Genomic DNA, 14,028 nt, shown 5'->3' on the forward strand with positions numbered 1-14,028 from the left:
CATGCAAACTCTACACAGCCTAAGCAGGGATCAAACTCACAGTCTCTCACACCACCCAGGCAATGGAGGGCAGCAGCATTATTCACTGTTCATTATGATGCCCTCCACAGGTATCCTGTTCACCAGTGGAAGAACCTGTATGACTTTTGGATGAGCAAAATAGACGTGAAAATAATTGAGGATGTTCACTATGTAGTTAAAGAGCTCAAGACTCTTGTTACGGGCTGGTTATAAGATGGTCAAAGGATCTGTATACTTCCAAGGTTAGATCACTCCTTACACCCCTGTGAGAGATTGCTTAACTCCTCTAGTTCTGGCTGAGGATTTTAAAACAAAGCACCAAAACCTTTTACTTTTATTAGACAAAATAAAAACATTCTTTAGAGAACTACTGAAACAGGAGCACATGGTACTACTTGGACTGGTTCCACAGGTTTTAAAGTGGGTGCTCTGCACTGAATGGTTCACTAGGCACCTGCACTGTGTATAACCTAGTAATCTTCAAGATTAACACATATAAAGGTTCCATATGTATAGTCAGAACTGTCACTTGAACTTTGCATACTTGTATAACCTAATGATCTTCACTTTATTTTAAGCAAAGAGAAACTATCATGAACACTCTTGTTGGATATACAATGCATTTCTTAACTTTGATAGAGGAAAAAAGTGCTAATAATTTGTCCTTTATTCTTTCTTTTTTTCACAACTTTGCCTGCAGGTCTCAGGTGAGAGTAAAGACTTGTGCTAAATGCTGACTACACCTCCATTCTCAGATTTCCTATTCTACTATTACGGTTGTCATGGTTGCGCGTAGCGAGGACGGACTCAAGTGCAGAGTTCCCGTAGCGATGTTCAATGAAGCCGAATCAGAATCCAAAAGCAAAGTCGAGGGGCAGGCGTGGGTCAGGCGATCAGCAAACGTAGTACAAAGGGCTAGGCAAAGAACGTGGTCGGGAATAAACAGGCAGAGGACACACCAGTAGAAACAGAATGTGGGGACAACAAGGAGGCAAGCCAAGCCATATGTTAAGACCTACCTCAGAGATAAGACTCAAACCTTTCTAGTACTAAGCTTTTGATTAAAGGCTGATTAAAAGCTGTTCTAGGGAGGACAGTATGATCTAGTGGTTTGAGCTCCTGGTGTGCGCTTCTCCCGGTGATTGTGTTTTGTGTTCCGCAGTACATTGGCAGCGTCCCCATTTTGTTTCATTGACTTTACTCATGAAGTCCTAGCTTGTGTGAAAACATGCTGCTTTTGGGCCTCTATCCCACCTTTGTGGCCGCCTCTGCTTAACAACTGGCCACAGGCCTAAGGACAAAGTAAAGTTGCAATAATTTTAAAATAAAATGCCAAGTACTGCAAAGCTCCATAATCACATGGAAAGTCAGAACTCAGAATTTCATGCCTAGTTATGCTTAACATTTTTCTTGTTTTAATTCTGCTTTGTCAAATCAGTACAAGCTGCATAACACCAGAGTCATGCTGGAGTTATGGCGTGAACACTTAACAAATATAACTGGCCTTCAGCATGTTGCTAATTTCATGTACAGAAGGAGCTAAGTTCTCTCTTGACCCTTCCACACAGAGTGTTTATGTATCCTTTCACTTCTTTTCCTCCTTCTTCTGGCTGAACTTCTTAGGGGGGATGTTTGGGCCAAGTGCACTAGCACTGCGTTTTCAGTACACTAGATCTCTCATTCAGAAAAGCATCAGGAGGTAACCTCTCCCAGGATGGCAATTTGTTCTGTGGAAATCATTTGAGTAGAACATGACTGGAACCTTCCCTTCAGCATTGTCAGGTAAGGTCGCAATTTTCAAATTTAATATAAAAAAAATAATCATGCATCTCTAATTATGCATGTTGAAGGGGATGGTACAGCTGCTGTGCTGAGTACATGGTAAAGAAATAAAGGTTTATATGCACATGGATTGTGACTCTCTTGCTCTTTTGCTTGTGGCAATCAGCACTGCTTGGACTACGTGTAAATGTTTACAATGATACACAGTTGTATATTTTACCTGAAGAATTCAGGTTAAACTAGTTGAAACAGCTCAATGTTTTTAAAGCAATCCCAGCTAAATCGCGTGCTCAGGAGGTACTACAAAAGTGCCACTCTCCTGACGTAAACACACACTTTCTTAACCGCTTGTCCCATACAGGGTCGCGGGGAGCCAGAGCCTAACCCAGCAACACAGGGCATAAGGCTAGAGGGGGAGGGGACATACCCAGGACGGGACACCAGTCCATCACAAGGCACCCCAAGTGGGACTTGAACCCCAGACCCACCAGAAAGCAGGACCCGGTCCAACCCACTGCACCACCCTGACATAAACATTCAACCTTTATATTACAAAAGTTATAATTCCATATTCTTAAAAACTATGGTTTATGATGACACCTAAGGTGTCTGCTACAGTATTGCAAACATCTTGATGTACCATACATGCATTTGATTTCTTTCCCTGTTCTATTCTTGGAATCCCAAGGTGTACACTGCTGTTATGCTTCTGGTTCATTAGTCTGGCCCAAGTGTTTATTGAATGCATGTTCCAGCACAAATCCTTTAAAACTAAAAGTGTTTTTCGAGGACTACCTTACGGTATTTTTTTTTCACAGGCAAGTCATCATACTCAGTTATCATTCTGGGTATCTTACAGGATTACAAATTTTCCTCTGAAAAATTTCACATGTGGACAGTCTGACCTCATGTTTTCTGTGTGTGGGTGGTTTGACCTTCATAATGTTAAACAGTGGCGGGAACCCTGGTTCTTACCTGCTGCTAGCAATGCTGTTTTTCATTCTACGTAAGATCCTGATTACTTCACCTTGACTTTCATTTAATGGATTGTATAAAATGAATTTCTTAAATTGAGTACACTAGTTGGCAGCTTGCGATACATTTTCAATACTGTTAAATTCCTGGTATTTTATTAAATGTTTTAAAATATTCTTTATGAGATTCCCTATAAAAGAATGAGTGCTCACAAGCAAGCTTTCATGTTGCAGTTCTATGTCATATTTTACAATGTTACTTCTCCACAAATATACAGCCCATTGAGTGCCTGTTTTTGCCATTTTCACATACTGCATTATTTATTTAATTCTTTATTTCTCTTCTATATAAGGTAGACACCTCATTTCTTCATTAATGAATGTCTTTGCATGTATTGTATTCCATACAAAGGGTGTGGTGGCGCAGTGGCGCAGTGGGTTGGACCACAGTACTGCTCTCCGGTGGGTCTGGGGTTCGAGTCCTGCTTGGGGTGCCTTGCGGCGGACTGGCGTCCCATCCTGGGTGTGTCCCCTCCCCCTCCGGCCTTACGCCCTGTGTTGCTGGGTTAGGCTCCGGTTTCCCGTGACCCCGTATAGGACAAGCAGTTCTGAAAATGTGTGTCTGTGTATTCCATACAAAATGTTTTTGGATGCACAAGCCAGTTATGACTGGAACTGTTACAAACGAACATTGTCTTGACTCTTGACTGTTTCTGCATTTAGCCAAAAAATAACAAACTTTCTATATTAATGAGTATAAAAAGTAATGGCCTTGCTCAGTATAAGTCTCCTTTACTGCTTTACTCTTATACACACATACACACAGAGTTTCTGAACCGCTTGTCCCATGTGGGGTCGCAGAGCCTACCCAGCAACACAGGGTGTAGGACCAGAGGTGGAGGGGACACACCCAGGACAGGACACCAGTACATCGCAAGGCACCCCAAGCAGGACTCAAACCCCAGATCCACTGGAGAGCAGGACCCAGTCCAACCCACTGCACCACCGTGCCACCACCCCCTTCTCGATTTAAAAGTAGTGTTGGAAAAAATGTATTAGATCATAAACCATCTTCATTGCCTTGTCTTGCAGTGTGTCTAACACGAATCTATGCAAAACCATTGTCCAAGTCTAAACAGCCAGGTCGCAAAATCTGTCATTCCTCCTAACATTAAAGATGGATGCAAATAATTACCACAGAAAGCAAAACAACTAAAATCATCTGCAGCACTTGTACCGCCCTGCCCATTAAACAAATAAATCTATGAGACTGCACATGAAGAGGTAAAATTTGTTTAATATTTTCTGCTCTAGTTCTACACACAAATGGAGACTCATGGAAAAAATAAAGCAGTCGGATCTGACTGACTGAGGCAAAAAAAAAACCATTGAAGAGATCATCGGGGAGGTTGGTTGTTCAATCCAAGAGTCTGGGAAGTACAATGGTCAAATAAAGTTGGTGGACGTCGGAACTTTGTCAGTCAATATTGACACTACACAGCTCACAGAGAAAGTCCTGCAATACATGCAACCATCATCCTATATTTAATGCCCAAGGAACTGAAAAAAACATACCCAAATGTATGTAAAAGTTAGCACTTGAGGGCACACAACCATTTCCTGATACACTCCATGTTTAAGGTCTTTGGCTGTGAGGTTGTATTTCATTGCTATCACATTAAGAAAGAGGGAACCTCAGGTGTGGATCACAACATTAAATACATTTCTTTGCTTCAGTTTTTGTTTGACATTATTGTAGTTGTACTATAACATCAGTAGAGACACACATCTGTTTCACCCAATGCTGGATGCACTGTATACTCACGTCAACTTATGAACGGTTAGGACCGGAAGACTGTTTGTAACTCAACTGGTTCAATAAAACTACTGTGTCAGAATCAATAAAAGCTTAATAATTTAGAGTAGATGTCCTACACTTTATTCATATATCAGGTTCTGCAAAAATCTCAGCTAAAGCTATAATGAATTAAGCATACTGTAGGACTTTTAATATTTATTCCATTCTAAGTCATTGCTTGTTCAGTGTACGGTTGCTGTGTTCCAGAGCTTATCCTTGAAATACAGGGTGTGAAGTGAGATATATCATGGATGAGATACCAACCCCTTGCAGAAGTTTTATTCACTTTAAACATTGTTTACTTTCATGTTATTAAAACTGAAAAATATGTCATCTACAAAACATCCAACATCAACTGTCAGTTGATTTATATAAGCATGAGCCACAATTGTCAGCATCTGGCCACTTTCAGTTTCCTTTATTATTCAATAAAAAAAGATGTGCCGTGACTAAGGTAGGTTCTCTAAAAGTCTTGGATAACTATAATAAATCAAAAATTTTCTGTAAGGCTAAATGTGCAATGTTTCTCACCTTGCTATTGATCACCAACACCTAGGAACAGCAAACACAAGCTGTAAACACTTGCGGAAGTGAGTTGAATTAATTTGGACCCACATGATTCATCTGGTTGGTACATTTTCCTGCTAGTTTATATCTTGGTGTAGAAATGAAGATAGTGTTTGCTATGCAACAGAAATTTCGGAAATTGTCTCCATGTTACTTTGACCTAGTGCTGTTCTTTTGTTAATAAAAAGGGAGAAATAAAGCAAAGAAGAAACTAACAGAAAATTTTTTTTCAAAAATTCATGTGAATGTAACACAGTGGCACAGTGACACTGCTGAAATATACAAGGGTGCTCCAAGAGGTCTTTTCTCCTACAGTATGGTTAGGTGTAAAACATTTGATAAACAAAGATGCACATTAATATTTTTAACATCCAGCTTTTATCCAAGTAACCAAATCTGGCTTTATAAACAGTTAAAAGATTGAATAGGAATTTACACAGTATAAAACGCAGAAATGACCATGAGTGCTGGAAGAGTCTTTGACCATATAGATCTTTATCTACTTTAGAACATGCTGGCAGACCTAGGCATGTGGGGAAACAGTCTAGACAAAAGATTCTTCAGTCCTGTTGGTACCAACCCACTTAACATCTGCATTATGTTAAATATTGTTTTTGCCTATTGACATCAAAACAGTCTCTTGTGGGTAAGACAATTTTTGTGTGTTTCTTAAACTTGAATGGCTTTAGCCACATATGATATAACCCACTGTAAACTGAACTGTTGTTTCAGAGTGTCTCTGCCTTAACGATGGTGAACTGTGGGTCCTGTGGTGACGAGGAGACAGGCGAACCTGCATTGGTGGAGGATCGAGCTGACAGACTGCAGTTGTGCAGAGGGTCTAAAGGCTCAGGGTGGCGCTCCTCCTTGCACGACAGCTTGTATGACTGGCTGTATGCTGTCGCTTGCGACTGTGTGTATGCCACAGTATGGGTCTGTGACTGTGAGAACGTGGCTGCGGTACTCAGAGGGGGAGCATCACTGCTGCACGATGGAAAACCATTCACTGCCTGAGGGCTCAGGCCTGTTAGTTTGAAGGTCTCCAGAGCACACAGGCCAGAGCTGTCCACTGCACAGGACTTCGACTGGGCTGGGCTGCCCTGGCTGTAATTGGATGACGTGGGAACAAAGGAGCTCTGGCTGTAAGAGGAGGATCCAGGGGGTGGGGGGGTTCTGCTGTGGTGCTGAGCTGCAGGGCCCAGCCTGGAGGCAATGCCCTGGAGCGTACTTAGGATCTGCCTTTGCACTTGGGTCTGTGCAGCCTGTTCACGTTCCAGGCGCCCCTGCTGCTCTGCCAGCAGCTGCATGGCAGCACCCAGGTTTCGGAGCTCTGCTCCCAGAGTCTGCACCTGGTCCTGCAGCCCACACCGGACCACTGGTTCTGGGGCTTGTTTCTGTGGGGTGGCACTGGGGGGCTGGTTGGGGGGCTGCTGTGCTCTGATGCCACTCATGCTTGTACCCTGGGCAGCAGGAGGAGATGGCACAGGGTTGCTCCCACGAACTCCAGCACAAGAAAGCGGGTCCCTCTGGAGAGGTGGGTGCAGGGAGCGGAATGACAGCCCAGCCCGCTGCTGGAACATCCGCCGGGCAGGACTGGCAGCAGGGGCTCCGGGGCGGCTCCTCTGCTGGGTATAAACAGACCAGCACAGAACACGTTCAGTGGGAAAAAGACAACTTAACCAGACGCTAAAAATAAACTAAATATTTCTGTAGGGCAGTGACAACAAGTACAAGTGCTAGAACTTAGTATGACAAACTATATACTAAACAAAATGTCTCTGACATACACATATTGCACAAATTTCTTAAACTAAAATTTCTGTCAGCTGTTCCTGTTAGTTTAGAAACAGTAGTGGATATTTTCATACAGAAGCAAAACATAAATCAAGGAGGAAGGAAACAAGGAAGCTATGTTCACACCTTATACTATGATGCCTGAGCACAGTGAGCCCTCTCGGTTTTCTTCATACTTTTAACGGGGGTTCTGTAAACGTGCTATAAATCTACGGCTAACGGGCAGTGGACTGCATCCTTTGCACCTGCGGGTCAACCGGTGGAATCTATACCTTTCCTAATTATAAGTAAGTAAACTCCTTGAGCCATAAACTCACCGTAAGAGCAGGTCGAGGTGGGTTTAGGCCAAAGGACGGACTCTGAGTCAATATAGAGACTTTCCGAGCTTCAGAACTTGCCTGGCAAGACAGGTCCCTTCTACACAATGCCGCCACCGGCTGGCCAGACACAGGAACCATCTCTCTTATCTGCACATAAGAAAACATGCCAACATTGGTCCTGTGGAAGCAGAGTTCTAAAGAACGCATTTGCAAGTTTGATGAACAGAAAAAGGCAAATATAAAACACGGCAAAGATCAGCTACCCGAGCCTTGTGGAGCAGGGCCTTGTCCAGCAGCCTCCTGCGAGCTGCCAGGATGCAGTTGGACACTGGTGACAGGAGGATTTTTCTCCTCGCCGCAGCTCCACCTGTTGACGGGCCAGCGGAGGGTCCAGCTGCAGCTGCCTGGGGGCCCCCTTCAGGCTGGGAACCACGGGCAAGCGAGGTCACACTTACAATTCGGATCCCCTCCTCATCCTGAACCGCTGTGCCGCTGGTACCAGTGGAGCCCAAGGGTGTGGGTGCATCCCTTGTCCGCGCAAGCACAGAATTCACAGAGGCAGCATAGCTGATACCACGTGGCCCCTCCCTCATCATTGTGCACAGCTGCTGGTCCGTCCACCCTGTCTGCCTCCCAGCATTAGCAGTCCCTGCTTCCGCGCTCGGCGGCACCACCGCACCCCCGGGCCCTGCTTCTTCGGGCCTGACCTTCCCCTGGAACTCCTTCAGAAAGAGGTAGATGGCCTGGGCGGACACCTTGATGTTCTCCAGCTCCAGGACGGCCTTGATCTTGCGGAAACTCAGGCCTGCCTGTCGCAGCTCCACCACCTTGCGCTTGGCAGCATCATCCAGCCGGCCCATGTTTGCTCACAGCTCGGTGGCGCGGACTCACCCGCCCTTCCTGGACAAGCGATAGGCAAGAGGAGCAATCTGAGGGAGGCACTAAAAAGAGTGGAGATTTCAGCAGTGTGCAGCAGGGGCAAGAAGTGCTGGTGCCAGCCTTTCCGACAGATGCCACCTAACAACACGTCAGCTCTGACAAGTGGGCCACACCTCCTCGCGGACAGATGCGCGCTGCGCCCACTACTTGCCCTGCGAGTGGCTGAACTGGAGGAATCGATCGCCGGGCGGGGGGGATGTGCAAAGTTAACTGGTGTACGAATGATCGACCCTTCTGGGCTTCTGCGAACTTGAACGCAGCGTCACGAATTTGTAAAGACGGACTTGTAGCGCGTGGTGAAACAGCTGAGCTGTGGCCGGTTACAGCTGTGATAACTGCGCAGCTGTCGCAGCAATTTCATATCGCCAGCAGCTGTCTATTTGTCTTGCTTTGTTGTTCGGCGCTCGGTAAGAAAATTAACTAAGTAAACCGAACCGAACTGAAGCGTTTAAAAAGCGCAGATGAAACGGAGGATCGACGCATCCAGAATGCCACTCCTAGACCTGTCACAGGTTGTCGCGATGTCACGCGTAAATAAGAAGTCAGTCAGTCAGTGCAAATCATCTGTTGAACACGACACACACACAGAGATGATATTTACCTGCCTGGTAAGTTACACTCACTCAAACAGCAGCCGCTGCTGCACCGATCGGCGGGCAGGTGCCTTGTTGTCTTGAACTTGAAGCCGCTGGCATTCAGAAGGAACTGTCAATATTGAATATTAAACACGTGGACTTTCAGCCTGGGCTCTTCTCTGAAACAGAAACACTTCGACTCGAGGCGAGGCAAGGCAAGCCACACACGACGACACGACAGCGAGGAAGCCCGCTGTGTGTGTGTCGCGTGCAGCCGGGAGCTCTGCTACTTACCTGAACAGCGAGTCGCGGACTTCGTCTTCTTCCACGCTAAAAACACACAGCAGCGGCGTGCACGCGACAGAACCCCACGCGCGTGCTTCCTCACCCCCGTGTCCCCGCGACTGTTTAGCTGTAACTCCAGCAAAACGCAGGACCGCTCCTCGACGGGGGGCACGCGACGCTCCGCTCTTAGCGTCACAGCATACGTCATCAACGTGCGACCAAGGAATAAGGCGGCCTCCGCTAAGCGCCGTATAACAACACCACCGCAACAAAGATAAAATGTAAGTAGGGAACTGTTTCATGTTTGCCGGTGTTCGACGTTACAGTTACGCGGTTGCATACGGGGGGCAGTGGCACGTTGGTGGTGGTGTCGTCGCGTCGCCGGCGAAGTTGTGACTTGTTTTTTAATGAATGAAACGCGGCGACGGGTATTCCCCTCGAGCTGCAGAGTAAACGGAAGACTAAGGCGCCAACAACGGTGGGCGCGCGCTCAGACTTCCAGGTCCGGTCTCACTCAGTCCGTATGCTGGACGCAGTCCTGCTCCTCTCCTCACTGTCGTTCTTGCCATGAGGGCGATGCTTCACCTGGTTCAGCGGCGTATATAAATACACAGCTTTATTATTATGGTAGTAGAAATTTTTACAAACGCAACAAAAAGATAGAAGAGCTATTATTGTATTGCAGTTAAATAACAAAAGCTGTTTGTGTTTCTTACGCACACCCTGTGTCGCACTGTCTCCCCCCGACGATCTGCGGTTATTTTATTTATCCAAACTCATACATAATACGCGTTTGTAGTAGGCGTCGCTTGTAATTTTCCCCTCGGATCTTCTTTGTCTTGTCCCTCACCAGAACAGTCAATCCCCACATCCTGTGCGACTTCCCATTCTTTACACTACACTACACTACACTACACTACACTACACACTTCAGGTCCCCCCTCAGAACACCAGTTTGTTGCACACAGTACTGTACTTTTGCGAAACTGGAAACATGTTTCTTGTTCTTTCACTTCCTCGGGAGCGCAGCAGTGCGCCGGCCCAACTGCAGCCGTTGCCTTTCGTAGGTTACAGCACTCTGTTCAGCGTAATCTACTTGTTAGTTTACCACCATCAGCCTTCATTTTGGTATAACCTTCGACCCATTACGAGTTTACATGTTTTCCCCGTGTCTGTAAATAAATGTAAATGTCTGTGGGTTTCCTCTGGGTGCTCTGGTTTCCTCTCACACTCCAAAGAGATGCTGTTCAGGTTCCCCCATAGTGTGTGAGTGACAGAGAGAGAGAGAGTGTGTGTGTGTGTTCCACTGATGTATGGATGAGTGACCCATTGTAAGTAGCGTATCTAGCAGCGTAAGTCATTTTGTCTCACAATTTGGATCAGTTGTGAGAAGGCATCAGAAATAAAGCTAGAATCAGATTTATGGGAATGCAAGAAACTGCAGTTGTCTTTTCTCTCTCTGTCTCCTCCAACACACGTGCAAACACAAAATCCCCTAGGGCTCCATCGCCTACTAAGCGGAAGGATCGTTCGGAGGAAAAAGCGAAGGAACGTCTGAAGGAAAAGGCAGCTCCCAAAGACGGAGCTGATAAGGAGAGAGGCAGAGAAAAGGCCCGCAAGCGCCGGAGTGCTTCCAGTGGCAGCAGCAGCAGGTCCTATAATTCTGAACCTCATTCATGTGCTCGGTTTTCAGCCACGTTTGAATGACACTATAAAAAAGAATTAGGTCTTATTATCTGCTTTTTGGCAAAAGGTGACTGCTGTAAATGTAACTATTATATTTGTTTCACTTTAAATGTTGTACCAGAGCAAGTGGCCCCTCCCAGGCCTCATCATCACCTTCATGTTCACAGAGATTTGATGTGTAACGGTGTTCCTGGTCTGTTGGCCACACTTCAGGTCCCGCTCAAGCTCCACATCCAGTACTAGCTCAGGCTCCAGCTCAGGCTCCTCCAGTGGTTCCAGCTCTTCATCTGCCTCCAGTCACTCAGGCTCCTCCAGCTCCTCCCGTTCCTCCAGCTCCTCCAGTTCGTCCGGGTCACCCAGCCCGAACCGTCGTCGCCATGACAATCGCCGCAGGTCACGTTCACAGTATGTATATTTTCAGTATCATTATGAAGGATGATTATGTTCGTGACAGCTTAGCAGAGATATGGTTACTTGTTTAGTGAAAAACCATCAGGTAATCTTGTGGATTCAATGCTGAGTGAATGTGTAAATGGTAGGTCCAAAACAGCAAGGAGAGCAGATGACAAGGAGCGTAAGCGCAGGACCCCAAGCCCGAAGCCCACCAAGCTCCATCTGGGCCGACTGACTAGGAATGTTACCAAGGTGAGGGCTGATACAGTAAGAAGAGCCAACAAACTCCAGTCCTCTCTTCTGCATGACTGGCCTTACTGAGGTTTGGTGCATTTTTCCCTAGGATCACATCCAGGAGATCTTTAGCACCTATGGCAAAGTGAAGATGGTGGACATGCCAGTGGATAGGCTCCACCCGCATCTTTCCAAAGGCTATGCCTATGTGGAGTTTGAGACACCTGAGGAGGCTGAGAAAGCCCTGAAGCACATGGATGGAGGTGGGTGGATATCCAGAACTGGACGATATTGGGGGGACTAAGGATTGTCTGAAGTCTGAAGATCATAGAGAATATCGGTGGTCTTCGTAGCTCGGGTTGATGGTTGAGGTGTTCGATTGTTCGCCGGGCTTGGCATTTAGGTTGCAAATGTTTCATCGCCAGTCGAAGTGACATCATCATGTCTGGAGTCTGCCTTGCATTTCTGATTTTAGTGTGTGCAATGCATTTAAAACAGGAAAGGCTGTGGAGTATGTAACTATAATGTTGTATTTAATAATCCTATATAATTTAGTAAAGTGATGTGTAGTGTCTTGTTTGATTGAGAGATTTGTGATTCTGACCTGTGATGGGTGCCTCATCTGACCTGGTCCTTTTCTGCATCCCCAGGTCAGATTGATGGGCAGGAGATTACTGCCACTGCAGTCCTGGCGCCACGCGTACGCCTCGGCCCGCGTAGGCCCACTCCCCCACGAAGGATGCCCCCACCACCCCCTATGTGGCGCCGCACTCCACCACGCATGCGGAGGAGGTCAGTCTGTCTCCTGATTTTCTCGGCTGGAAAAAAGACATTTGCCATGTTTCTACCTGCGCTGCAGGTATCCTGATGCGCTTTATCAAAAATATGCTCTCATCCAAAGGAATTTAATGAAGGGAATCAGGTTTAGTATTTTTAACAGACTTCCACTTCTGTGTTAACTGTTCATCACTTAAGCACTTAGTATCGCTCCTGCAGTTCAACCCACCACCCCATTGACCCCTCTCTCTCTTTCTAGGTCTCGATCACCACGTCGACGGTCTCCGGTGCGCCGGCGCTCACGATCTCGCTCTGCTGGCCGCCGTCGCCACCGCTCCCGATCCAGCTCCAACTCATCGCGGTAGAGGAGTACCTTTGTGATGCAAGTGCTGTGAGGATGGGGTGGATTTCCTGAGCTTGTGGAAAACTTTGACGGGGCGTGGCAGCCTCTGTCGCCTCGTTTATCCTGACCTCTCTGCAGAGCGGACTGAAGGAGTATCAGTCCTACAGTTGGGCCTCCCTGGTTTTATGGTTTTGTCTGGTTCTAAATGTTTCATTTAGATATGTTTTTAAGCCAGATGTTCATTACTAGGAAGTGTCAGTGCTGTGTGTATTTTTACTTCTCTGTAGCTAGGAATTAAATCTTTGTAGTTGAGCCCATACCTCAGAAGTGGAAAGTTTTTCCATTTTTACAATCTATTGATAATATTGCAGCTTTTGGAATTAAAGGAGAAAACTTGAACAAGAACTTCAGTTGTATTTTTTGTCACATATGTGCTCACTGTACATAAAGCTTGTCTTGCTTGTGATTTCACATGGAATTATTGTGAAGGTCAAGTGACAGCAGTGCACATTGCCCAACAGGTGTGTTTCTGTGGTTTTCACACTGAGCATGAATGTGGATCATCAAGTAAAAGTTTTTATATGTAATATGCGATGTCTGTAGCAACTTCACCAGCAATTTACACTATGTATGTATATGTATTTACCTGTGACTGAAGTTACAATACTAAAATGTATATTGGGTAATGGGGAGTGTATTTTTTTTTCTTTTTTACTTAGCATCACACATTTTCCATGAACTTGAATAAACAGGGCATACAAAAAGTTGGCTCCTACTCCATAAATCCAGAAAAGTAGCAAGACACTGGCAGTAGCAAACAGGCAACTGATGTTCCGTGGAGGCGGACGCTGTGACATCAAACGCCTGTTCTTCGTTTTGAAGGCATTTTACAAGCATCTCCAGTTGAAATGCGTTCCTCCGAGGCTCAGCAACAGGAGTGTACTTGTGGGTTTTCGAATCTTGCTGTTGAAGTGCATGGGGGGTGCGGTGGCGCAGTGGGTTGGACCGGGTCCTGCTCTCCAGTGGGTCTGGGGTTTGAGTCCCACTTGGGGTGCCTTGTGATGGACTGGCGTCCCGTCCTGGGTGCGTCTCCTCTCCCTCTAGCCTTGCGCCCTGGGTTGCCGGGTTAGGCTCTGGCTCCCCACGTCCCCGTATGGGACAAGCGGTGCAGACAATCATGTGTGCGTTGATGTGCTGTTCCTCTGCTGCCTTGTCCTCCAAGTAGGTGTTTTTTTTTGCGCTGGAGTCCACGAGTCTCCTGGACTGGACCTCTGCGCTGTACAGCGAGCGACTGTCGAATCCCTTCGCCCACCCTCTTACTGAACGGTACCGAGTGCGTGTTCCCTCTCCGCACTTCCAGGCTGACTGACCACGGGGGGAAAAGGAGAGCAGAACTAAACTGCACGTGCGAAATTGCAAAATTGCAAGTTTCCTCACCGAAGGGACGGGAATGGGAAAGAAGGCGGCTGCGCTGGGAGCG

At 46.5% G+C, this 14,028-nt stretch overlaps 2 protein-coding genes across 4 annotated transcripts; one reads left to right on the forward strand and one right to left on the reverse strand.

The window, feature by feature from the left end:
* Positions 1-4,834: 4,834 nt before the first annotated feature.
* On the reverse strand, positions 4,835-9,261 carry LOC108940946 (developmental and secondary metabolism regulator veA). 3 transcript variants are annotated; one of them, XM_029250546.1, is made up of 5 exons: positions 9,125-9,192; positions 8,857-8,960; positions 7,580-8,216; positions 7,314-7,463; positions 4,835-6,824 (listed from the first exon to the last, which is right to left on the reverse strand). In XM_029250546.1, exons 3-5 carry the CDS (start codon positions 8,174-8,176, stop codon positions 5,931-5,933), a joined length of 1,641 nt encoding a protein of 546 aa, XP_029106379.1. In that variant the 5' UTR covers positions 8,177-8,216; positions 8,857-8,960; positions 9,125-9,192; the 3' UTR covers positions 4,835-5,930. The 3 variants fall into 3 exon arrangements, with proteins under 3 accessions (XP_029106379.1, XP_029106378.1, XP_018618867.2); XM_029250545.1 differs by having other exon boundaries at positions 4,835-6,827; XM_018763351.2 differs by lacking the exon at positions 8,857-8,960 and having other exon boundaries at positions 4,835-6,827; positions 9,125-9,261.
* A 46-nt stretch (positions 9,262-9,307) lies between these two features.
* On the forward strand, positions 9,308-13,297 carry rnps1 (RNA binding protein S1, serine-rich domain). Its single transcript, XM_018763392.2, has 7 exons — positions 9,308-9,396; positions 10,615-10,767; positions 11,015-11,206; positions 11,341-11,446; positions 11,538-11,691; positions 12,079-12,220; positions 12,465-13,297. Coding segments are annotated over exons 1-7 (855 nt in total). The 5' UTR covers positions 9,308-9,394; the 3' UTR covers positions 12,571-13,297.
* Positions 13,298-14,028: the final 731 nt, after the last annotated feature.

Source organism: Scleropages formosus, chromosome 3 (genome assembly GCF_900964775.1).
Source record: "Scleropages formosus chromosome 3, fSclFor1.1, whole genome shotgun sequence".
Classification (NCBI taxonomy): domain Eukaryota; kingdom Metazoa; phylum Chordata; class Actinopteri; order Osteoglossiformes; family Osteoglossidae; genus Scleropages; species Scleropages formosus.

Excerpts from the sequence above, each read along its gene's own strand:
- LOC108940946 (XM_018763351.2), bottom strand. The coding sequence starts at position 8,176 with ATGGGCCGGCTGGATGATGCTGCCAAGCGCAAGGTGGTGGAGCTGCGA. Across the intron at positions 7,464-7,579 it reads CCCTGCTCCACAAGGCTCGG|ATAAGAGAGATGGTTCCTGT; the intron begins GTAGCTGATCTT and ends TCTTATGTGCAG. Across the intron at positions 6,828-7,313 it reads CACCTCGACCTGCTCTTACG|CAGAGGAGCCGCCCCGGAGC; the intron begins GTGAGTTTATGG and ends GTTTATACCCAG.
- rnps1 (XM_018763392.2), top strand. Across the intron at positions 10,768-11,014 it reads TCCAGTGGCAGCAGCAGCAG|GTCCCGCTCAAGCTCCACAT; the intron begins GTCCTATAATTC and ends GCCACACTTCAG. Across the intron at positions 12,221-12,464 it reads CCACCACGCATGCGGAGGAG|GTCTCGATCACCACGTCGAC; the intron begins GTCAGTCTGTCT and ends CTCTCTTTCTAG.